The sequence below is a fragment of the Carcharhinus amblyrhynchos genome, chromosome 19 (genome assembly GCF_965287045.1).
Source record: "Carcharhinus amblyrhynchos chromosome 19, sCarAmb.v2.hapA, whole genome shotgun sequence".
Lineage (NCBI taxonomy): Eukaryota > Metazoa > Chordata > Chondrichthyes > Carcharhiniformes > Carcharhinidae > Carcharhinus > Carcharhinus amblyrhynchos.
The window spans coordinates 33176681-33203004 of NC_137342.1; the positions used below are offsets into that span (position 1 = coordinate 33176681).

At 45.7% G+C, this 26324-nt stretch overlaps 1 protein-coding gene across 1 annotated transcript in view; it reads left to right on the top strand.

The window, feature by feature from the left end:
- The window catches only part of cimap1b (ciliary microtubule associated protein 1B), a 51328-nt gene that overhangs the window by 18072 nt on the left and 6932 nt on the right, over positions 1–26324 (top strand). The window contains exons 4-5 of the mRNA XM_080207550.1: positions 10732–10833; positions 13548–13669. Of these exons, the coding sequence (XP_080063676.1) occupies positions 10732–10833; positions 13548–13669 (224 nt within the window). The remainder of the gene's footprint in view (positions 1–10731; positions 10834–13547; positions 13670–26324) is intronic.

The window sequence follows — 26324 nt, forward strand, 5'->3', positions numbered from 1 at the left end:
TGATTTGAGTAAAGTTTCAATAGGGACATATAAATAGATGTCATAAGGCATCCAATACACGCATCTGTGGAGACAGGTTCTCTTTGTGAATAGTTTGAAGACTAGTGACAACAGGGGTTTTGGTAACTTAAGTAAAGTCTGCAAACACTGTAATCTTGATCTCGATTTCATTGATCTAACATATGAATTGATTCCACTAAAAGTAGAAAAGAATGGAGTGAGTGGGTGTTCATTAATGCAGAATGCTGGCAAAAATCATTTAATTTGGTTAAATCTGCAAAAGCTTGATTTGAAAAGTACAACCGTATTGTAAACTACGAAGTGATATATCGGGTGGTAAGCGTTGTCAAAGATGTCTCCAAATGATACCTTCATAGGGAAGAAAGGTTCAACAGCTGAAGCTTGTTCCTGAATCTTTAAGGTGTTGTCATAAATTAATATATATTTTAGTTTATTCTTAGTCTCACCCCAACCAATGTCTTTGTACCAGGAATAAAGTGAGTATAATTTAAAAGCAGAAAGTTCGGATAAGTTCCAAATAAAAATGTTGCAGGGAACTCAGTTATATTTCTAATTCAACTTGGTAATAATCGAGTGGGGACTGAGCTGAAGTTCAAGGTCTGGCTTTAGAACAGAATCAAGGCAGCGGGGGAGGGAAACTGATGTAAGATTTGTTCCATTTGTGTCTTTGTTCCATTTCATGGATAAACTGAGCAGAATTATTTTGAAATTGTGCAGTTCTAATCATGACTAATGCCAAGTCTTGTTCTTTGTCACTCTTGTGCTCATAGATATACAGCCCTTCACAACTGACAAAGCCTTGGTTTTATAATTCCCGTTCTTATTTATTCCACCATGGTCTTGCTGCCGCCATACTGTCCAGCCCCACAGCACTCGTTCAAGTTCTGACCTCTTGTGCATCCTAATTTTAATTGCTTCACCGTGCCTTTTTTGCGGGCTTTGATGGTGGCCTTTAAATTGATCACAACTTTACCCCACAAGTAACCAGACCAAATCACGGTGTTCTCTTAAACAGCTGTTTTAATCAAACTATGTAGCTCGGAGCCTGGAAAGTCGCCACTAGCCAGAGTGCAGAATTCAGATAAGCAACTATGGTTTCAAATTTGATTACAAGTAATTAGCACATACCAATCACTTTTTTGGAGTTATCGCTTTCCAATCGTAGTTATTGATTAAGGTTACATCATGCGTACGTGAGGATATAGTGTCCAATTAAAATTTATGCATGTTATATTATCTGGAAATGATGGCCATATCTCTGACCAATGGGATATCAACCTCCGGTGGCACGGTAGCACAGTGGTTGGCACTGCTGCTTCACAGCTCCAGGGACCTGGGTTCGATTCCTGGATTGAGTCACTGACTGTGAGGAGTTTGCACATTCTCCTTGTGTCTGCGTGAGTTTCCTCCAGGTGCTCCGGTTTCCTCCCACAGTCCAATCCAAAGATGTGTGGGTTAGGTTGACTGGCCATAGTAAAATTGTCCCTTAGTCTCCTGAGATGCGTAGCCTAGAGAGATTAGCATATGCTCCCTTTCCATGTTCCTAGTTCTAATGGGCAAACACGAGCTGCAACTGCACCTCATTCAATTAAGTGGTCCTTGACTGTTATCTGGGTCTGCTTTAATCAAAACCTGTTGTATGCACATAGCTTTCCCTGTGTGGCTGAGGTGCAGCTTGTGTGATTTTTAAACTTGTGTGATTATTAAACCATTCACCTTCAGTTGCTGAAGTTCTAAGCTCTGGATTTTGTCTCCAATCTCCCCACCACCCCACCATCACCCAAAAAAACTTCCCCACCTCTCTTAAGGTGCCTTTTTAAATCCTGGTTCTTTGACTAAGCTTTCAGCCACCCTGCTGCTCTACATGCCCCAATATGAAGTTATGTGGCTGCTGGTGTCAAATGTTTGATAATGTTTCTATAAAACATCTTGGTACATTTTACCATGTTCCTAGATGCTGAATAAATGCAAGTGTTTAAAGATTAGGACTGACATATGGATTCCCCTACATAAGTAACTAGAGAAATAATTCATTTAAATTTGAGTTGAGGGAATAAATCTCCTGGCATTTGGTGCTGCATAAAGTTTTTGCATATGAATATGATCCTGTTTTTGACTGGCCAATCCTTCTCTCCCAGCCATGACTTCTGTGTTCAAATGACTATGTTGTTGATCTGTATGTTATCTTTGAGATTAGTTTATATAAATTAGAAACTAAGGGAAAAAGGAATATCTTTGTTAGGTGAGTTTTCTTGCCACAAAACCCAAATTCTGTTATATTTATCCAAATAGTTAGATTTAAAAAATGAAGTTGATTTAGGTATTGAAGTGATTGAGATAGTGTGCAATTGTTTTAAAATATTTAACATAGATTGGCTAGTTAAAAACATCAGAGTAGGTGGACAAATGTTTGCTGTGATATTTATTTGTCCACGTGGGCGATACTGATCTTGAGAGAATTTAAGTGCCATGTGGACTCTAGTATCACAGTTACAGTCAAAGGATTTTATCCCATCTTAGCTGACCTATTGAGAATAGCTCTGAATTTCTTTGATTGCAACATCCATCCTCTGTGATTGTGTTTCAGTTTCCAAACTGATTAAATCACTTCTTCAAATGTTAAATCATTTCTTGTAAATGTGGGTGTGCCTGTCCTTTTCATTACCATTATAAGATCATATGATTTCCTGTTACTCAGTGGTTGAAAAATCTGATTATTTGTTGTGGCGGATTAAGGGAGAGTTTGGTGGTGGGGGACAACAGGGAGGGGAGAAGAGGAGAATAGGGGAGGGATCACTGCAAATAGTCTTAAGAGCATCGTGAAGCAGATAGGAACATTGCTGCTCTTCATAGATGCCTGTGTGAGCTGAATTATGATATCTACAAGGGACAACTCAAAATGAAAGAGCAAGAGGAAACCATTTACCCCTTAAGCATCTGCTTTTCAGTTAGATCGTGGTTGGCTTTTGCTTCATATTCCCTGGAGTTGTAGCCTGTTCTCAAGCCCTGGGGTGGGGTTTGAATGGATACTTGCTGTCTCATGTGAGGGTGTAATTACTGTGTAAATGTTAACATAGTGACTAATGATGGAAGTGGAATTTCATGTTCTTGGCTGTGGCAGCCCTATCTCACAATATTGATGCTTGTTTTTGTCATGTTAACTTGATGCCCTATATTTTCTCATTGAAACAGAAGTAGACCATTCAGCCCATCAACACTGTCCTACCACCCTATTAGATCATAGCTGATCTATACCTAAATTTAATTTGCTTGACTTAACCCATACCCTATCATTTTCAGGCTAGCTCCAATCCATAAGAACAAGAAGTCTGATTTCCATAACGATAATAATTCCAGCTAGGCCAGTCCTCCATCACCAAAAATTGTTTAATAATAATACAGGAAACTGCCACACTGGTGGCTTATAGCATGCAACTCAATACCTGGGGACCTACAGAATATCAGCCTAAGTTGAAGCAGTGGGTTTTAACCCTCTGCTGCTCACTTCCCATTAGACGAGTCTCCACTTGCTCAATAAGGAAGTTCGTACTCTCCTAAACCCACGGGGAGATCTATTGATGATCCACATTGCCCTTTGTGGTCAACATAACAACTACCATTTGCGTTCTTCCTATTTTCGTCCTAAAATAATCTAGCCTCTAACTGTATGATTCCCCTGTCAGAGGGGAATAACCTCTTTGAGTGTTCCCATTGTGGGGAGTCCAGAACTAGGGGCTCATAGTTTGAGGATAGAATTGAGGTGTAGAGGAATTTCTTCACCTGGAGAGTGGTGAATGTGCTGAATTCACTACCATAGAAAGCCGTTGAGGGCAAAACGTTGTTTGATTTCAAACAGAAGTTAGCTATGGGGTGAAAGGGATCAAGGGATATGGGGGAAGAAGGGAGAACAAGATATTGAATTCGATGATCAGCCATGATCATGTTGAATGGTGGAGCAGGCTAGAAGGCCCAAATGGCTGCTTCCTGCTTCTAATTTAAGTATAAGTTTATTTATTAATGTTACAAGAAGGCTTACATTAACACTGCAATGAAGTTCCTGTGAAATGTACTGTGAGTTGTCATACTCCAGCACATGGTTGGATACACTGAGAGAGAATTTAGCATGGCCAATGCACCTAACCAACACGTCTTTCAGACTGTGGGAGGAAATCGGAGCACCCAGAGGAAACCCACACAGACATGGGGAGAACATGCAGGCTGTGCACAGACGTTGACCCAAGCCGGGAATTGACTGCCTGTCAAATCACTGGATCAATTTAATGACCTCAGTTAGATCACCCCTCATCCCATCATTGGCCGACATGGTGGCATAGTGGTCAGCACTGCTGACTCAAAGCATCAGTGACCTGGGTTCAACTCCAGCTTTGAGTGACTGTCTGCAGGGTAGGTAGATTAGCTATGCTCAATTACCCCGTACTGTGCCAGGATGTGTAGGTTAGGGGGATTAATGTGATAAATGCACATGGTTACAGGAATAAGGGAGGCGGGGGGGGGGGGGGGGGGGGAGGGGGAGGCATCCTGTCAGAGAGTTGGTGCAAACTTGATAGGTCGAATGGCCTCCTTCTGCACAGTAGGAATTCTATGTAAATATAGTCTCCTTAACATTGACTGATGTAAGAAATAGGGACTAAGGTGAAATGGTTATTTTTGAAATTGTTTGGAACAGTTATGTAGTTAATAAGCACAGCATAAAGCCATGTCAATAGAGAAATTATTTCTTTTCTCATTCTGCATAAACACATAAACTGTCCCTGCAAATGCCAGTGACCATTCATTCTAGCTTCCATGTTGACATTCTTAAATTGGTGGGATGGTACTTAGCGTACCATTGTATCTATGTGATTGCCTGGCAAGGACTAGCAATAACCCTCAGCATGAGGGTAAACTAAAAAATGACCTTGTGCTAAGTGATGGACAGGAGGGAGGTGACTATCCCGACATCCTGAGTACGTGTTTCATATTTATTGGTTAGAAATGTTCAAAACAAGTGACTGACGTAGGGTAAACTGTCAGCCCGTAGAAATAAAGTATGTTAATGAGACAAGGATCAGTCCTCGTCAGCTAATGAGCTGTTCTGTTGTCACTATCAGTGATGTGTACTCCCTGGACATCATGAAACTATTAAGTCTTTATTAACATTACTGAACCATGTTCGTATTTACAGCAGAGGAGGAATCCATACAAAGTCCTTACCTAATACTACCCTTCTCCAGACTGACCTTAGTTCCTGATCAATTGCATTCTTATTTCGTCTTTTGGACGATACTGAATTCACTCCCATATTAACCCTTTATGTACTAGATCCTTCTACTCCACCTCTCCCCAAGTTATTAATCCCCGATGTAGACTAACAGTAGTTTACTTACAGTTTGTTTTGACTATATAGTCTTGTATACTTAAATATGTTACAACTATAAACTTTACTCACTCTGAACTTCTTCATGACTAAGATTACAACATTAACACGAGCATTAACAATGCTCTTCCTCCACCATCACTTCCCTTCAAGTCACTGAAAGTGGAGACTTGGGTGTTCTGGAGGTCTCGCCATGTCTTATTTGCGGTCTAGTTTGGACAATGGTTGGTTCTCATGGTTCTTGATATTGGCAGCGGTTTGGAGGTTGTATCAGGACGTAGATATAGCTTCATGCACTTCATCCACTGACAGATGCTGCACTGTGCCTGATCAGTCGGGTTAATGTAAGGGTGATTTATTGTCATGGGGATGACCGTTTCTTTCTGTGATGAAGAAAGCAGTATTTATCAGGTTATCAGTGTTGTTCCTTCTTCTTCTGCCTTTTCTGGCATTGAAGCTGTCTGTGGTCAAGAGAGAGCAGTCCAGTGGATGGAAGAAAAGTAGGGAGGTAGCTCACCTTTGTGTAGGTGTGTTTGTGTGAGACTGATACCTGGTTCCAGTTGAAAGCTGGATCAGGATGTTGAATTTGATGAACAGCCATGATCAAAATGAATGGCGGAGGAGGCTCAAAGGACTGAAGTGTTGAATTATCTACTCCTGCTTCTATTTTCTATGTAAGCTGTGGTTTCGGTAAGCTGCTTGGTACGTGTTAGGGCTGTGCATTGGTTGGCGCCTCTACCGTCTGTACAGTGGTCACCGGTGGAGACAGGGGCTTCACTGGTGGTTATTTTGGCTCTGATGTTACTTCTACTGGGGATGCTTTGGTAACATCCAGCACAGTGGGCTGGCCTGGCCAGGTTTGGGAACCTGAAATGAAGGACAAACCTGCTCTGGGACTAAGAAAAAGGTTACAAATAACATCAACCTTTGATTGGTGTGTTGTTGGGCCTTTGGAGGGACGCCTTTCAGGCTGGGTGGAAACCATGATAGTCTTCACATCTTCTGGTTGAAGAAGAGCTATACAGGAGTATCTAAGGAGGAGTGGAATGGACTGCTTTAGCACAACGTTTATCAATTACATAATCTGTTTTTCATCTCACCTCAATGGCCAGAAGTTGGACACTCCTTGTGCCTGGAGTGGGGCATCCATCGCTTGGACTAAATGGCCTTGGAGTCATGACTCCTCATCTGATAGGACTGTTACTCAGGCACCAGCATCTAACGTATAGTTGGTTAGCTGGCCAGTCATTGAGATGTCTTTTTTTCAAGATAGAAGAGCCACATAGTGATGTTACCCAGGAAGAGGCTGTGTGTTTTTGGGGCTGGTGGCCTCAACTTCATGGATGAGTCTTAGGTTGTCTGTGTGGTGCTGAAGCCTAAGCTCACTGAAGGGTTCCTGTCTGTGGCATTGCTCACACTTGCAGAAAATTGGTCTTCCTATGACTGCATTGCACGCTGCGGTGCTGGCATGGTCATTTGGCCGAGAGGTTGGGAGAGAGGCATGGTCCCTGTGCTTGTGTGGCCTGATGTGATGGACTGAGGTGTGGTATCTGCTCCCTAAAGTACCTCCTCCTCTTAGAATGGTTCTATGTTGGTCTTGCTGCTTAGATAGCCTAATTAACAAGGCAGTCTTGTGGAGAGTAAGGTCCTCTTTGGCTTGGAGATAGTCAGAGTGAATTATCCCCTGCAACAACTATAATTCTATCTTGGGTGAGATTGGATTTCAGATCATAGTATTCGCATCCTTCTGCTATGTAGTAAAAATCATTGGTAATTCTCCTGTTAAATTTGACACATTCCAGTATCGTGTTAGATCTCAGGTTGAAGTAAAGATCAAAAGGTTTTAAATGTCATCAAGTTCAGCAGATAATTTATCTATAGCTTGTTGGATGATATTGTCTGCAATTGGCCCAATGGAATAAAGCTACCTGATAACTTGTCCTGCATCTGACTTTTTATTTAACCTTGTGGCAGTACCTATACTTCAGGAGCCTTTCCCCAAATAACTCCAATTCTAAGATTGTTCAGGGTATAGGTAAGACACATTGGAGGTTGCAGTGACGAATTGTGTACCATCTTTAAGATATTTTATTCTGTGGATGTACCCTTAAAAGTGAAAGGTGTTTAAAGATATCGATAAAGATGGGATTTTGTGTGCTTTGCAGTTCTGGCATGAAATTCAAAATGGCGGTAGTGATCTACAGGGGAAGAAGAACAATCAAACTGGCTGTTGGCTGGGATGTTGCTGAGGGTTGTTTTAGTTGCAATGGTGTGCTGCGATTCAGAGATCGGTTAGGAGGACAGAGTGTTTGCTGGCAGGGAGGCTGAAGAATCACAAGGCACCTGGTTTGTTGTTTTATCACTTTTCACACATGTTCAATCACTTTTTTTATTGTTACAATGTAGACTCTCAGTGCCACTTGGGAAGAGCATGGCATCAGTGTTCAGGCTAGCAACAAAATTAACAATGCAGTTTCTGCCTAACTGGATTATTAAAAAATGGTTCACTGGACTGGCTTGCCTGGAACTTTGCAAAAATTTTATTTCACTCTGCAGGCTGCTGGTTCTGCCTTGTTGAAGATGACCTTCCACAGGGATTCACTGGGCCTTTTACTTGAGCTTAATTTCTGCCTCTTTTCTGCTGCCAGGCTTTTGCGTCTCTGGAGCTTTTCAGGTGAGTTTTCTCAGCTTCTTGGTTTTTGAGTACAGTTGCTTCAGTGCAGAATTGTTGCTGATGCTCCTTTGGTAACTCCTTCTGTCTTTTAGAAAGAATGTGGATTTTTGACCCAGGTTGCCAGCAGGCAACCTGTGATGTTCACTGCATGTACCCCATGAAGCAGTCTTGCTGAATTTACAAATAAAATTTTCTTAACATTACTGAACAATATATGGATTTACAATAGTGGGGAAAGGCATGGACAGAACCCCAGGTTTCTACCCACCTCTAGACTGACCTTGAAGGTTATTCATCTTCTTACATCACTGTATAGCTGGTACTGAACTCAGACCTGTTAGGTGCCAGATCCCTCTACAATAGGTGGCAGTCCTCATTTGGCAGCTGCCTTCTTCAGATGGAAGATGGACCAGGAGAGATGGATTAAGACCAGTGGAAGAATTCCTCAGGCAATAGAAAGCAGAATGCTACTGCCACAAATTACTAAGATCAACATGACCTGAGCCAATGATCTGTTTGTATTCTAGGAACAGTGAACAGCTCTCAATTATCACGGGCCGTATCTTTTGCTGTCTATTCAACTAATGCTTCATAACAAAGTGATAGTTTCTTAATGAATTTAATAAACTATCTTCAAACTATAATTTAAATAATTGACCGCATATCTTAGCTATCTGTGGCTCTTGAAACTAAACCCTTACACAACAAAAAGCCGTGCCTTTGACTGACAGACAGCAATGCATGCTTCCTTTCAATTATAGACAGAGAATGACTCTCATCACTATTTAATTACTTTTATTGTCTTTTTTCTGGATTTCTTGAGAGCTTCTTTATAAATACTTTCAATCTTCTAACGGTTGGCATGTTTCCACTTTAATGCCCTAATGTGGTCTAACTGAGCAACGTGACAGAAGATCTGCTAGTTCCCTATGTGAAAATCCCAGGCTGGATTCTTATGTTCTGCCAGGGGTGAGATTGGAGGTGGGCAAGTGATGAAATAGCAGTGCCAGCCTGTATGCTGGATTCCTATGGCCGTTCCCACTACCAGCAGAGCTTATAAGGGTGATGGGGAGGCCAATGCCAAGAACCCGTTTAACCCTGCTAATGAATCCAATTAAAATTGTCAAGTAGCTCATTGAAAGTTGGTGGAGGGATATTCTGTTCTTGCGAGGGCCCACAGACTGCGTGCTGGTTCTTGGCAATGGCCAAGAGTCCATCCATAGAATTTGTGAGGTGGGGGGCAGGGGTTGGAATGAAGACTTTTGATACCCTACATTGCTGGAGGATGGCGAGGTCACGGTGGGTTGACCGGAAGGTGAGTGTGCACAGCAGGAAGTTCTTATTGTGGTCTTATTGAGGGAGTGGAAGCCTTTCCTGTTGATGAATCCAATTGGCCATTCACTTGGTGTCTTTATGACCACATGGGGGCAACTGATGCTGCCCTGCACCTGGGGGAAATTCGGTAATGGAAGCAAAACATACTGCCCCTGCAGCTCACATCTGTCTGAAACTGTCTGCACGATCCCCTTCACAAATAGAACATTAGAAAGCTGCGAGATGCACTAGTGTGAAGCCTATTGTGACCAAGAACCACAGCTAATCTCTGTAAGGGGCCAGAGTTGAAGAGGTTCAAGTCTACAGTGATCCTGGTGTTCACTGACAGGATGTGGTGAGCAGCTCAAGGATTTTGTCAGAATACTTTCAACATTAGGGCAATCGCCAACTCTTAAAAACCTCTTGCCATTTAAAACTCACTTGCAAGAATGTCCTGCCCATGAGGCCTGTTGGCCAATCTGGTTGGCTAACTGTTCTCTGACTTATCAAGGCATAGCACTGCAGTGACCAGAAGAGGTACTGCATCTCTGCCTGGGACTGAATCCCAGGGCTGTCCTCAAGATAAGTCCTGGGGTTTCCAGGGGTGGGTGGGTGGCGACTGCAGCGTCAGGGGAGAGGCTAGGTGGTGAGTGGGGGGCTGGTATCGGAGGGAGGGGTGCCCCAAATCTGAAAGGGCCTTCAGATTGTGGCATTCCTCACTCTCCCAGTCCTTTCCCACCTGTAATTCTCTGTTCCCCACCTACTCACAGCTGGTCCTGCCAGCCTATCAGTTGAGGCTGGATGTGAAACAGCCCTTACCTTCAAGTTTTTTTGAAGTTTATTTATTAGTGTCACGAGTAGGTTTACATTGACACTGCAATGAAGTTACTGTGAAAATCCCCTAGTTGCCACAATACAATTCCTGGCTATTAAGTGACCACTTAAGGCCTTAGTGGGTGAAAGGGTGGGATTCCTGCCAAGGTCTGCCCACCCAACTGTGAAATTGTCTCTGGGCCGGGGCAGGTGGGATCTCGGGGGAATCCAATCCGTTCGATTTTATGCTCCCCACCCTCCAGCTCAAATTCTGCCCCAGGGATTGCCTGATCTATGAACATCTCTCTTCTCTTGCCTTGTCATTAGTAGGAGGAGGTTCACAAGTCTGGTTTCATGTCAATGTTTAAATGGTGTTCAAAAAGAAGAGAGTCGCAGAGAAACACTCCTGTGTGAAGCAGATGGATACTTTACTATGTTAAAGGCACTATGTAAATGCAAGTTGTTTAAATTACATATGAATAACAGAACTAATTTTAAGGACCTTTCACTTTTCTCTTTTATCTCCAAACAGCAAATTACAAGATCCACCAGGCAGATCGATTAGTTCATCACAATGTACCAGCCTATTCCATCGCACCGAGAACAGTCGGGTTTAAAATGAATGAGGGTCCAGGTACAGTAACTGCTGCTCTGTTCTTTAATTATCGGCCGGTTAGATTTCTGCTCTTGGGCTGGCTGCTACCAGTAATAAAGCTTGTTTCCCAAAACGTGACTGTATTCAACCTCAGAGCCAATGGCCTGAATTTTACCCTCCCCCATCCGGTGGGTTGCTAAGTGGTGAAATTGAAGGGATGGGATTTCCCCTGGGTTCCTGCCCATCTGACCACACAGCGATTTTACGTTGGGTTGGGCAAGACCGCAGATGGGAAGCCTGTTCTTGCTGTATTTGAGGTCCTTAAGAGGCAAATTAATGGCCACTTACGGGCAGTTTCCACCCAGCCTTAATTTGTGGGCTGGCGGGAATATTAAATTTCCATGGGAAAGGCTGGAAAGAATCAAAGTTAAATCCTGGTCAGGAATTGGGGGGGGATTGGAATTGGGGGTGGGGTGGGAGGGTAAAGCTGTGGGGGGCACCTCCATCAGAAGTGCCCTTTTGAATGGGGGCACCTTTCCTTTAAGATCCACTGACCTTTGGGCCTCCCTCCATCCCCACCCACCCCAGGCCTCTTTTCTAAGATCCTGGTCACCTCCCTTGATCTTCCCTATACTGGAACATCATCCAGCTCTGGCACTTAGGCTCAGGCAGATTGGTGCATTTCCAGCTCTGACAAAGGGTCATCCAGACCCGAAACATTGGCTCTATTCTCTCTCCACAGATGCTGTCAGACCTGCTGAGATTTTCCAACATTTTCTGTCTATGTTGTGTTGATGTAGTTCCTATTTTGTCCCCTGGAGTACGAAATCTGCAGGGAATGGAGAACTGCCAGCAGTCTACTTTGGCTATTCCATAAGGCAGGACTTCCTTCCAAGAGGGCGTTGGATGTCCCACCTGCAACCAATTGGCTGTGGGAGTCACTGGGGATTCTGAACCTCCACTTCACACAACAGGGGACCATCGGCTGCCATTCAGAATATTCACACCAATGTTGCTGAAATAGTTTTTGACAATCCCTCAAAGTCCAGCCAAATGAAGATTAAAAAGTATTAAATTTAAAAGGTGAACAGTGTCTTTGGGATTGGCTGAATCCTGAGTCATCTCTGAACATAAATGATTAATAATTCATCCTTGTCTTTGTCACGTTCAAAATTCCGGATTTAGTGGTTCCTGTCACTCACCGTCACTCCCTCAGTCCCTGTCACTCACCCTTGCTCCCTCAGTCCTCCGCCCTGCTGCCTGCCCCCCTCCACCTGCCCTGTACCCTGCCGCCACCGCAACGCCATCTGCCACTGGACCTGCGCTCCTGCTGCCCCCTTGCCGTGCTGTCTACCCTCCACCCCTGCGCCCTGTCACCTGCTCTCCGCTCTGAGCCCTCAGGACCTGACGCCTGCCCCCACGCCCCCGCACCCCCACTCCCCTCCCCTGTCCCCCGCGCCCCACTTCTGCCCGACCCACCCCTGCCGCTGCCACCCTCATGCCCCTGCCGCCCACCCTCCACCCTGCCACGCGCCCTGCCACCTACCCTCGCGTCCTGCTGCCCGCCCTCCGACCTCGCGTCCTGCTGCCCGCCCTCCGACCTCGCGTCCTGCTGCCCGCCCTCCGACCTCGCGCCCTGCTGCCCGCCCTCCGACCTCGCGCCCTGCTGCCCGCCCTCCGACCTCACGCCCTGCTGCCCGCCCTCCGACCTCACGCCCTGCTGCCCACCTGCCATCCGTCACCCGCTCTCGTGCCCTTTCAGCCTGACTGCCGTTTTGGATAAATCTAATTCATGCAAGATGTGAATCTGGGACCAAAAGGTGCCTGAAAGCAGTTTTGACTGAGGTGAAGGTAAGTCCTCCAGACCTCAGGTGGAAACTTTACATCTCCCCTACCCAGCCTATCGCTCTCCCCTCCCCATATTCCACCCTATGATTGTCCTCTTGCTGTCATTTCCCCCACCCTGCACAACCCCACCGCCCCCCGACTTCAACATTGACCAGCTGCTGCATCCCATTCAGCAGCCATGAAACTGCCTAAGCTGCTCTGTGAAAATCAAACACTTTCACAAGTGTGTGCGTGTTCTGAGCTCCACTCTCAAATGCAAACCTGAGTTTAAAGAGGGAATCTCACCATGCCAAGAACCCCCTTTTACAATGGTGTCCCGCTCTGCTCCATTTTTACCAACTTTGATCACTGTCATATATAACGCTGCTTAATAGTAAGGAAGGTGGGAATGTTCCCTCCTGAAAATCTGTGGTGAAATTTAGTAAGTTTGTAAGGTGGTTGTTCATGAGGAGAGAAGATAAGAGATCTATTTTATTTTTGAAAAGTCCCAAATCATGTAGTCTTCTGGAAAAACAAAGATCCATAACTAAAGAATGCTGATTTAATATAACTGGGAAAAAATTGGGATGAATTGAGGAAAATTTTTTTTATTTAGCAAGTTATTAAATCTTGACCGCACTGCCTTAAACAGATTGGAAACCGTTGCACTAATAATTTCCAGAAAGGAACACTTGAACAAGGAAGATTTAGAGGGTTGTGAGGAACTCTTTCAGAAAGCCAGCACTGGGTGCAATGGATGAGTGGCTTGTTTCACTGGGAGATTCTATCCCTGAGAGGAACCCCGAGGCTCGGCCCTCTGGTTAGGCACCTGGAGGTTATTGTCTGAAATCCAGACTGCCTGACCTGGCCACGTTGTGGCCACATGAGTGGCTCAGTTCAATTCTCTTTCCTTTTCTGCACTCTAGGGCCTGCGCGATACAAAGATGTGGCAGTGAATGGGCCAAAAATCCCACACCTGAAAGCAGCACCTGCCTACTCTATCTCACAGAAAACCGCATTTGGCAGCATGCTGAGTAACATCGTGAAGGTCAGTGAATTTAAATCTGGGTCATGGCGGGCCAAGGCCTATATTTTCATTCTGGGATCATCTGTTGGAAATGGTGCGAGCTTTGGGAGGTAGTGATGTTGGGGAGAATGCAGTTAAAATGGAGTGAGGGACTCCTTACTCCATCCCCCAATCTGCCTGGTCCCCTGTCGGACTCCGAACTCTGATTGTAACGTTAAGCTTGAGTGCTGGCCTCTTCCCCATCAGGCCAAACCTGCTGGGAACAGAGGACAAGGCAGGGAGAGGTCAAGTGAGCTGAGTTTTTTGGGGTTTCCTTTTGGGTTGGGAGTGTGCGAGATGTGGGCGGTTCCCTCTCTGAGGCCAGTCAGTTTGTATGGATTACACCTGAGCAACTGACTCAATCCTTGGGGGGGAACTCGATCAGCTTAGTTGTCACCGTTAGGTTTCAACCGTCGAGCCCATCCAAAGAGACACCTCTGGGGACACCGATCCCACTTCCCTTTCCCCCCCTGCTCTTGAAATCAAAGACACGGCGGAGTCATTCTACGTCAGTTTATTCAATCTTGCAAGAAAGGGTGCAGTCCCGTAGGTACACACACACACACAATACATGATTCTGCCTTATATGCCTATGCAGTTTATCATACATCTCCCTTCCCTTGTTAATTGGCTCCCGCGCCGCGCTTCCTTATCGTGAACTGCTCAGCTAGCTTCACCCTCCTACATCTCTCTTCCCTTGTTCTATCTTTGGCGCCTATTCCTCCTTTTTATGGTTTGCAGTAACCGCTTCTTTATCATACCCAACCCATGACTACTTTGACTGCGAGCAACTGATTTCATACTTGTTTTTAAGCACCTGCCCCTGCAAAGCGTTTATACAGCATATTTCACTTCTCGATTTCCCGCTCTGTCAGCCCGCTTTCTCAAAAATTGCATCAGCTTCCCCTTACAATCCCCCCTGCTTTTCCTTACGCGCTGCAATTTTTGACTTCCACCTCCTGTTTCCATCCCTCAAGCATTATGCGGGCTCGTTCGTCCCAGGTGCCATCTTCACCTTTGGTGTCTAGGAGGCCCTGTCCCTCCTCTGTTTCTAAGTGTATGCCTTCTACCCGTCCATCCAGGATATCGCGTTTAGTCAGAGCCGTTTCAATGAGCCTCTGTGTCAGACCCCGTATGCAAGGGATAACACAGCACCCTAAGGCGGTCAACACCCCTGCTACCACTATAAAGGAGATGAGGACGGATACTACGACTCCTTTCCATTTCCCGAACCATGTCTCCCACCACCCAGCAAGGTCAGTATCCACTCCTGAATTTTCAGCCATCTCCTCAGCCAGAGTCGTTAGTCCTTCTAAAGCCCTAGTGATTGACCCATCAGGGGCAGTGTTGTTCGGGATGAAGGTACAACACTGTGTCCCTATCATGACACAGACCCCGCCTTTCTCTGCCAGGATCATGTCTAAGGCTAGCCTGTTTTCCCATGCCATTCTGCTGGTGGCATCAAGCTGCGCCGCGATTCCCTTCACTGCATCGCGGGTGTAATTAATAAATCGCTGCTGGTTATAGTAGATGTAGTTGATCCAATCCACATTTTTATTGATGGTCACCCACCAGAACAGAGACTCAAACCCCGCCGCTATCTGGTTCCTAGCTTTATATTCATCGGGAACCCCCCTGGGGACTCCTATATTGTCTAAATAGACCCGGTCGTCAAAAGAGGTGGGTAAGCTCCTCTCTGTTCGCCGATCCCTACGGGGTTCCTGGTGTTCGAATGCCAGGGTGAATGGGACAACTAATTGGACTATCGCGCAGGTCCCTGTCCATCTCCGGGGTAACGTTGGTCGCAAAGTCCTTCCTCCACAGTACCACCAGAGGTCAGCTCAGGGGACCTGGATTTGGGAATAATTCCCTTCCCCCGTGTCGTCACTGACCTTTTTGATCGTACCGCATCTGTCAAAGGTGCCCACCTGCCTGTCCAGTCTGTTCCCAGTCCGGGAAACACAAGTGTGATGTGTCCCTAATACCCCAGAGAACACTGGGGGCTGCGATTCCCTGTTGGATCTTACAGGGGGAAACGTCAGGCCCAGGGATTGGCAGGTGGGATCATCCCAGGCCATCCGGTGTTGATATAATCTCACCAGGCATTCCATCTGTTGTGGCTCCTTATCCCATTCCAACGGGAAGGGAACTACCTGTGGAGTCGGCCTACTGCCCGTGCAGGCGTAACAGTTGCCTTTTTCGAGGCTTTTGACCGTATACCTGACCCATTCAATCCAGGCATTCGTTTCTCCGAACCCCGTTTCTATTTCAATAGTCTCCTTGAGATCTTTTATCTTTACCACCCTGACCCCTTTGGAACTTTCCGAGACGGATGTCTCCTTCCATAGAACCGGGGAACTGCCAGCTACCGCCTTCTGGACTGTGATCCGTACGTAGCACAATCTACCCCCCTAACTCTTACCCCTAGTACTTCATTGTCCAGGTTCCCATACCTATTTCCCACCATCCATTCCGTCTGCCTCACGGTGAGGTATAACGGATTACACTGGTTCAGCCCGCAATTCCTAGGGAGGATGGCCCGTGGAATTAACGAGACACGTTCCCTAACCCCGAGTGATATATCCTCACCTAGCCCTTTTCCCAGGAAAAACAATTCCATCCTCTTTCCCTGGTATCCCTTCTGCCTTTCAAGGTTTACTGCAGTCTGGTCACGTTCCCCTACGGTCTCGCATGGCACCATCCGGCAGAGATCAATCTCTATTACCTGCACCTGGGGTGCTTTGTTTATGGTGAGCGAATATATTTTGCCTGCGCGGGCCGCCTCTTCCGCATACCACCTATCAACCGCTTCCTGATTTTCCCGCGCCATAGCTCCCAAGCCCCTCCCCAGAAACTTTATCCACATTATTAGCAATATTAGTAGCATTTCAGTATTGTGATCAGAGTTCATTTCAGAATATTGTCCACTTAGTCCTCTGTAATATTCTCCGCCTCTGTAACGTGATCGCTAAGAGTTGACATCTCCTCCGCTGGAGCCGGTACCGGTCCCTTAACTCTGGTGTAATGCGTCCAGCCTCTCTCAGCCGTCCGTATAGCAGTCTCTGTAATCAGTAGTACCAAGAAGGGGCCATCCCAGATCGGCTCCAATGTTCGTAGTTTCCAGTTCTTAATTAGGACCCACTGTCCCGCCTTGATAGTGTGAACCGCGAATTCTAGAGGCGGCGTCTGTGCCAGGAGTCCCTGTTGACGTAAACGAGACAGGACAGATTCCAAGGCCTCAACATATTTTCGTATAAATACGTCTCTAGACTCGAAGAGGGGTAACTCCCCCCTCGGTCCATTAAAGGGGAGACCGAACAACATTTCATATGAGGAGTCACCTAAATCGCGCCGCGGTTGCGTTCGTATTTGTAGGAGAGCTAGGGGAAGGCACTTAGTCCAGGGCAGCCCAGTTTCAGTAGTGAGTTTCGTGAGCTGTTTTTTTTTTAAGGGTCTGGTTCATCCACTCGACCTTGCCCGAGGACAGGGGATGCCAGGGGATGTGGAAGTCCCATGATATTCCTAATCCTTTCATTATCCCTTGTAGCACTTTTGATGTAAAATGTCTTCCCTGATCAGAATCTACATTCTCTACCAAACCATATCTAGGCACTATTTGTTCGAGTACTTCCCTGATGTAAGTGGGCCATGATTTCCCCCATTACTTGTTTATTTATCATTTCTCTTCCATCTGGCAGTACCCATTTTCCTTCCTCAGTTTCCCTAGCTCCCATCTCAGTCAGCTCCTCTTTTTCCTTTTCTGTAAAGATTGGATTTGCTCCCCGGGGCATTAGGGAAATAAGGGCCTGCATCCTAATTGGTTGTGGGTTTAGGGCTGCTTTTTTTTTGCTATTTCATTGGCTAGCTTGTCCACAGGCCTCTCCTTGATCCCTTGGGATATTAAAATGTCCCAAATATAACATCCGTGCTTATCGTCTACTATAAAGAAAAACTTATCCTGTGAGTTCGAGTTCAAGGGGATGGACGAGAACTCGTTAGCTATATCTAATACTATAAATACTTTGTGGGACAATGATAATACCAAAATTTGGCATTTGAACTCCAGGGCTGGAGTTTTCTCAGTGACATTAGGATCTGATGTCTTTCCCTGGTGTGAAATATTTAAATTGGTCAATGGATTATTCACTGTTCCTCCCCTCGTTACCGGAGCAAGGTTACAGACCTTCTCCTCAGTATTAAAGTCGCCCCCAGGTGCTGTAAGTTTCATGGTCATACTGCCAGGGGAGGGAGGTAATGTCCCCCCGCAGTAGTCTTCTAACACTTAGTTTTGTTTCTCCAGTTCCCTTACTCTGAATTCTAATTCCTTAATCTTTTTATCCCCACTCCACTTCTTAGTGGAAGTGTCTACTTGTTCAATTAGTCCAGCTAACTGATGTATTAACAATACTGCTATTTTCTTTGTTTGGTTTCTCTTTTCTAACTCTCTAATCTGTGATTCTGTTGTTTTAATTTTCTCCTTGTCGTCAGCCCAATTTTTTTTTTACCCAAGACTGAGATGTGTTCAATTAATCCAGTTTAAACCTGTTTAATTAATTCAAACTAAGAGAATTCCAATTATCTTAGTTCTGTCCTTTTTCCAATCATTTCCATTGTTGATCTAGTGGGTGAAATGGATCCCACCCCTAGGTCGCTCTTCTCAGAGTCTGGTGATACCTGTTAGGGGTGATTAGTGCCCTCCGTACCACCACTTACACTCGTGAGCTTACACCCTTAAGCTCACACTATTAAGCCGGCTTTCCCTTCTACTCCCGCGATCTGTCAGATTCTTTCTTACTCACGTCTGAACATCACATCCCAGGCATCCTTCTCTAGCCTTTACACTCACTTCAAACTCCTGAACTTTGCGTAGGGGGCTACCCCTCTTAACAACTGGTCTAAGGCTGGGTGTAAAGACAGATGCCTCCTTGTCTGTACATGCTCAGCTCAGACCTCTCACACACACTCACACTTTTTCATCACAGGTGAGCCCCTACTGCACTTTGATTCACTCCCTTAAATTTGGTAATCTGTTCCGGAGCTCCGGTTGTGGCCGCACCAATTCTTGTAGGTAAAGATACCTCTGAGACTAATTGTGAGTCAAAGTACAGCAGTTTATTTAACAAAGCCGGATTCAGAAAATCCAAAATAAGATTTATTTTTATCACCTTTAAATATCCTCACTAAATCAAGACCCTTGCACATTCTTACGATTCTGGTACAATAAAACAAAACATCACTTGGAGCACAGATGCACGAAGAAATACTGAAAGCATTCTAATGTGCAATCTACATGTTTAATTATTTCTGCAGCTCTGCCTTTGTAACCAACACAGGCAAGTACAAAATCAAATCTACTGTGTGCCTAAATGGTTAACTCTCCTTACAACTTTAAGATGCAATGTAATGCCACTTTCCCACTTGGCAGAATTCAAATCTCTGTCTGATCCCTACATAATTTATTAAACTTAAAGCAATTCACTTTGATTGGCTATACCTATTACATCACATGAGGGTCTCAATTACACAGTTACACCCCCTCTCTCTCTCTCTCTCTCTCTCTGTACCATACAGAGTCAGCCTGCTTGTCTCTTTTTAACCCTTTACTGATGGGAGCTCACTGGCCTCTAATAAATTTGACCATGTTTGATTCGGGTGCCTCATGTCATGACAAATCCCTTTCTCTCTCAAACAGTCATATAGTCATGCACAATTCCAAATACATAACCGCTATTAGTGTTCTCCCCGCACCTCAGTAAAAGCCTATGTCAGGGTTCCCAGTTCCACTGACATACTTCTCTCTACTCTTTCTGCTCAGACCAATTGTAGGTCCATCCCATTCACACTGATCCATCTATATACTTCGTGACCCATCCACAAACTCCAGTGCCTCCAGGGACACCTCCCTTATTCTACTTTCCTCTGCTCCCTCATCACATAACCTCCCCGGGTCTCGGTTTACCCTGTGTTTGCTGGATCACAGGATATAGTGGGACAGACAGGGGCGACCCAGGTATCGCTCCCACCCAGCAAGCCGCATATTTGATTTCCTCCAGGCTGGGTGATGGTTTACCATTTACATATAAATTTAAGAGTTGGCAGACCCAATCCTCGTGCGATCCGTATTTTGGCCAGAATACTGACGGTGCCCGGATTGGTTCTGCTGTCCATATAAAACAACAATATTTTATCATAACCGTTTTGTCCAGATTTTTCGTCTTCGTCCCATAGTCCCAATTTTGTAACTTCATACCTAATGGGCTATCTGGGGGTATTTCCTCCTTCTTATCCTTCCTCCTAGGTTCCCCGTCCCGTCTTCGGGACGACCTATTTCCCATGGTTAGTCTCCAGTAGTCGTCTTGAGTATGAATCACCCACACTCTCAGATCATACTGTCATAACCATGAAGTCAACAAGGTAGATAATAACTCTCACTAGCCCGAATCCAAATTCCGAGAGAAATTTCTTACTTTGATCTGTGCACGGAGTTGTCTGACTTCTGTCTGTGTGTGTACCCCTTTCTGTCTACAAGTCCCGGCAACAGTCCTTCTCCCCTACTCATCCGTGTGATTTCCTTCCTAGGGTCCAGAATTATCTCAATCGAGTGGTTTCAGATCTCTCCACCCGAGGACCAAAACGGCGTTCCTAGGCATAAATATATACCAGACGCGTCTTATTCCACCGAGTTGGTCCCCCCGCGAGAGGTCCCCGTTATAATTCAGGATCCCGGACGAGCCCCCAAATTGTGCGAGATGTGGGCGGTTCCCTCTCTGAGGCCAGTCAGTTTGTATGGATTACACCTGAGCAACTGACTCAATCCTTGGGGGGAACTTGATCGGCTTAGTTGTCACCGTTAGGTTTCAACCGTCGAGCCCATCCAAAGAGACACCTCTGGGGACACCGATCCCACTTCCCTTTCCCCCCTGCTCTTGAAATCAAAGACACGGCGGAGTCATTCTACGTCAGTTTATTCAATCTTGCAAGAAAGGGTGCAGTCCCGTAGGTACACACACACACACAATACATGATTCTGCCTTATATGCCTATGCAGTTTATCATACATCTCCCTTCCCTTGTTAATTGGCTCCCGCGCCGCGCTTCCTTATCGTGAACTGCTCAGCTAGTTCTGTCCTTGGTTTCCACGCTCCCTTATCGTGAACTGCTCAGCTAGCTTCACCCTCCTACATCTCTCTTCCCTTGTTCTATCTTTGGCGCCTATTCCTCCTTTTTATGGTTCGCAGTAACCGCTTCTTTATCATACCCAACCCATGACTACTTTGACTGCGAGCAACTGATTTCATACTTGTTTTTAAGCACCTGCCCCTGCAAAGCGTTTATACAGCATATTTCACTTCTCGATTCCCGCTCTGTCAGCCCGCTTTCTCAGAAATTGCATCAGCTTCCCCTTACAGGAGGAACGGGAATGCCCCCTGCACCAGGTCACCTCAGCTGTCGGGATGTTCCCCCTCCAGCCCCGAGTACCTGACATGGGCAAACGGAGTGTGTCAGAGGTGTTGTGATCCCAATGAGATGACAAAGCCAAAGACCCATCTGTTCAGGTGGATGTTACCATGGAACCATTCAAAGAGCAAGAAACTCTTCCAGTGACCAGGTCAACACTTCTCCCTCAAACATCAGCAAATCAACTGGTCACTGCTGTTTGTGGGATTTAATTGTGCCTAAATTGGCTGCCACATTTTTCTCCATAAAATTCACTGTATTTGTAATTAATGCAATAGAAAGCACTTTTGGGATGTTTGAATGGGATCTGATAAGGTCCCAAACTTGTGACCTCTACCACCTGGAAGGATGAGGGCAGAAGATACAAGGAAACATCACCAGCAAGTTCCTCTTTAAGTCACATACTTACCTGGCTTAGAAATATGTTGTTGCTCCTCCATTGTTATTTTTTATTATTATTTCATGAGACATGGGTGTCACTGGGAAGGCCAGCTTTTGTTGCCCAAGCCTAATTTCCCTTGAACTGAGTATCTTGCTGGCTCATTTCATAGGGTGTATTTAAAAGCCAACCACACTACTTTAGGTCAGGAGCCACATGTAGGCCAGACCAGGTAAGGACGGCATATTTCATTCACTAAAGGACAATAGTGAAACAGGTGGGTTTTTACTGTAATCGACAATGAACATAAGAACATAATTCAGCCTCTCCTCATAGCTCAACCCCCTCAACTCCGGTATCAGCCTAGTAAACCTCCTCTGCACTCCCTCCAAGGCCAAAATATCTTTGCGCAGGTGCGGCGCCCAAAAATGCACACAGTACTCCAGTTGCGGCCTCACCAATGCCCTATACAGCTGCAGCAAGACCTCCCTACTTTTATATTATTTATTTATATATATATTTGTATATATTTATATGTTTCATGGTAACTGATGGTGAGACTAAGTTTCGATTCCAGATTTTTTTTTATTGCTGAGTCAAATTCCTGGAAGTCCATTCTGAGCAGCATTGCAAGAGCTGATTCAACAGACTACAGCAATTCATTAATAAGGCATGGTGGCAACTGGTTAGCACTGCTGCCTCTCAGCGTCAGGGACTCGGGTTCTATTCCAGCCTCTGGTGACTGTCTGTGTGGAGTTTGCATGTTCTCTCCCTCTCTGTGGGTTTCTTCTGGGTGCTCTGGTTTCCACCTCACTCCAAAGATGTGCGGATTAGATGGATTCGCCACGCTAAATTGCCCCTTAGTGTCCCATGATGTATAGGTTCGGGCGATTTGTGGCGTTATGCAGATAGTGCAGGCCAGGATAAGATGCTCTGACAGTCAGTACAGACTGGATGGGCTGAATGGCCTCCTTTTGCACTGTAGGGATTCTATGACCACACTGAGGGCAACCAGGAATCGGGCAAAAAGAATGCCAATCTTGCCAGTGACATCCATATTTCCAGAATGAATGATTAAAAATGTAACTACAAGACTGACCTATTTTTATAAAAGTACATTTTCATTACCCATCTTGATCTTATGAAATAATCTTTTGAGGTGTGATCTAAGCACGCCTGGGTCCATAGAGCAAAGGATTGTCCACATCTAGAAAGAAGTCAGCACTCCCATAACAGGCTCCAGTCCTCTACCTGGAAATAAAACATTCTCAAACAAAGTCAGTGGATGGAATTTTCCCATCTGGGAGTAAAAACCAAGGTTGGGGCAGGAATAGGGAGTGGTTCCTCCTAGCACACAATGCGATCCTGGTCTCATTAATTATACACTCAGGGGTTTCCTGAAGTTTAATGTGGTGGGAGGGCTGGATGGCACACCCCCTATCATCATATCCCGATGTCATATTTAAGAGGCACCCGGACAGCAACTTATCTGCCTCGCTGATTGAGGAGATGGCATGGGCGTTGAGGACACCAGCAAGCACCACAAGTAACATGCTTCTCTCAGTCTTATCCTATTAGTATGGACTCAGCATTCTGGAGGGTGCTGGCCTTGAACCCTTCTGGACAACCTGCAGTGCATCAATCACATGCTCCACAATCCACTGGGTTATTTGGAAGACTGCAAGCATGACAACTATAGAACCATAGAACACTACACCACAGAAACAGGCCCTTGGGCCCTTCTTGGCTTTGCTGAACCATTTTTCTGCCTAGTCCCTCTGACCTGCACCTGGACCATATCTCTCCACACTCGTCTCATCCATGTACCTGTCCAAGTTTTTCTTAAATGTTAAAAGTGAGCCCACATTTACCACTTCATCTGGCAACTCATTCCACACTCCCACCACTCTCTGTGTGAAGAAGCCCGCCCTAATATTCCTTTTAAACTTTTCCTCCTTCACCCTTAACCCATGTCCTCTAGTTTTTTTCTCCCCTTGCCTCATTGGAAAAAGCCTGCTTGCATTCACACTATCTATACCCATCATAATTTTATACACCTCTATTAAATCTCCCCTCATTCTTCTAAGCTCCAGGGAATAAAGTCCTAACCTATTCAACCTTTCTCTGTAACTCAGTTTCTCAAATCCTGGCAACATCCTTGTAAACCTTCTCTGCACTCTTTCAACCTTATTAATATCCTTCCTGTAATTTGGTGACCAAAACTGCACACAATACTCTAAATTCTGCCTCACCAATGTCTTATACAACCTTACCATAACATTCCAACTCTTATACTCAATACTTTGATTGATAAAGGTCAATGTTTCAAAAGCACTCTTTATGACCCTATCTACCTGTGATGCCACTTTTAGGGAATTAAGTATCTGTATTCCCAAATCCCTCTGTTCTTCTGCACTGTTCGGTGTCCTACCATTTACCAAGACACCTGAAACCCAATTGCTATCACCCCAACCTCTCTCTATGCACAGAGGATGTTAAACTACAATTGTGGAGAGAGGGAGAAAACAGGAGGGGTCGGCCATGATGAAAAGAATGAATTTTGAGGAGTGGGCAGCACAACTGGCAGGGATAAAGTGGGACAGATCCATTGGAGATAGAGAGATTGGCTTGTGGCCTCCAATAAGTAAGAATCCATGCTTGTCATAGAAACCTCAGGGTCAAGGGTTCCTCCACATTGGCGGCAGCTCATGCGGTCACTCACTCTCTTCTCTCACTCAGATGTCACCGAGGAGAGGGAGGCTTGTCCAGCACTGGTACAAGCCCAGAGAGGAGCACAGACATCACTGATGAAGGAAATGTGCCTGTAGAGATAACACAGCAGATACCTGCACCCTTCACCAGCTCAGAGACACACACCTTGTTGGATGTTAGTTCCAGAATAGGAAGGGTCTCATAGTTTGGTGGTTACTGTACATGTTCACAGCAGGAGAAGCAGCAAGCTCATTGGTACTTGGAGTGCTGAAGAAGAGGCAGTTTACACCCAATGAAGGACCTGTGGAATTGGCCATCCTAGTGACACTGGAGAGGCTGCATGAGACAAAGGAAGTGAGGCAAAGGCCCTCAGCCACAGGAGTCTGTCCACTGGCTGGCTGATGAAGTGCTGCTGAGTTGTGCACACATGGAGGCTCCATGGGGGACGATAGCAGACAGTATGAAGACCCAGGTCCAGCAGATTCTGCCAGAGATGAGCGTAGACCTGCACTCCGCCATGGTAACCGTGGATGAGCTTCTGTGGCAGATACGCAAGAGGATGGAGCACATTGACCTCCCACCAGGTGCCCACCCACTCTCACCAAGGCATCAGGTAGAGGTCTTTCAGCACCCAGAGGGAGGGGGAGCAGTAGTTGGACAACATTGGGACCTCCACTCAGGCCTCTCTAATGGTGTTCAGCCTTTCTGTATCCCGATTGCCTGTGACTCCTGCAGCAGAGAGAAGTTGCCTCACAAAAGGAAAGCCCTCGAGGGACTGCCCTCTAGGCCTCATCTCTAGAGGACAGCCCCAAGGTCATCCAAGGCAACAGGGCTAACTGGTCTGCAGGCTGCTCCAATCTTGCTGCGGATGTTACGGGAGCATTTAGAAGGGGTTTGAGGGAAAGAGAAGTGAAACTTTTAATTCACAAGTACTTGCACAGCTGCTCACTGTTACACATATTAAACATTTATAAATATAGTTCATTTGCATCAAGTCTTGTGTGGTTTATTTACGATAATCCTTAAACTTTGGCAACCCACTCTCCCTTCTGATGGACACCCCATTTCCCTTGGAATCAGAGCATCTACAAGGAGGTAAAACCAGAACCCTTGTGAACATGTGCAAGCATTCTCCCATGCATGCTGAACCTTTGACCTTCACGCACTTCTCTGTCCCAAGGCTTTAGCATTGCAAAGAGCATGTGCTGGGTTTTGCCTTCAGTTGAGATGATCTACATCTCTCCCCACCCACAATGATCCAACTCCCATGCAGCATCTTGAGATCTGCACCATCTGTCCTTGCGTTATTGTGACCAGGCATGGTGACAGTAACATTTGGGATGCAGTCTAACACCTTACCTTTTTCCCTATCATCAACACACATCATCCACAATCCCACCCCACCTCCCCACCAACATAAATATTGACTATCCTATAGGAATCACTTTCAGCCATTCAACCTTCCCCCACCACTCCTGTCCCATCCAGATAAATGTAGAAGTGCCCTCTTTCTCAAATATCCCATCCCTGTAATGGTAGAAATGCATCCTCCTCCGCCCCCTCATTCTTCCAATGACCCTCCACCCTGAATCTGTGTCACTTTCCACATCCCCTCAAATAACCCTCAGTATCTTTTCACTTGAGATTGTCAAAGCCTCACTCTCCCACCCCCAAGTACAGACCCATATCACTCAACAGAATCTCTACAGCCTTCCACCTGCAATTTGAAGGTGCAATCCTTGGAAGGAGTCTCTGGATGGAAGTCTGATCCCTGGGAGAAGTCACTGGATGGAGGTCCAATCCCTGGGAGAAGTCTCTTTGATGAAGGTGCAATTCCTGGAGGAAGTCTCTGGGTGAAGGTGCAATCTCTGGGAAAGGTTGCTGTGCTGGGAATTATAACTTCCTGCACTATTGCAAGGAGAGATCCAGGCACCCAGTGCTTCACATGGTATTCCAGGGTCCACTCGCTGGAAGCCTCCATCTTCTCATCTTCCTGAACTACCCCAGGCCTTCTGAAGATATGTGCCGACATTTACCAGCCACATTCATCCAGACGTGTTCTGGACCTGCGTGATTCCTTCTGATGTC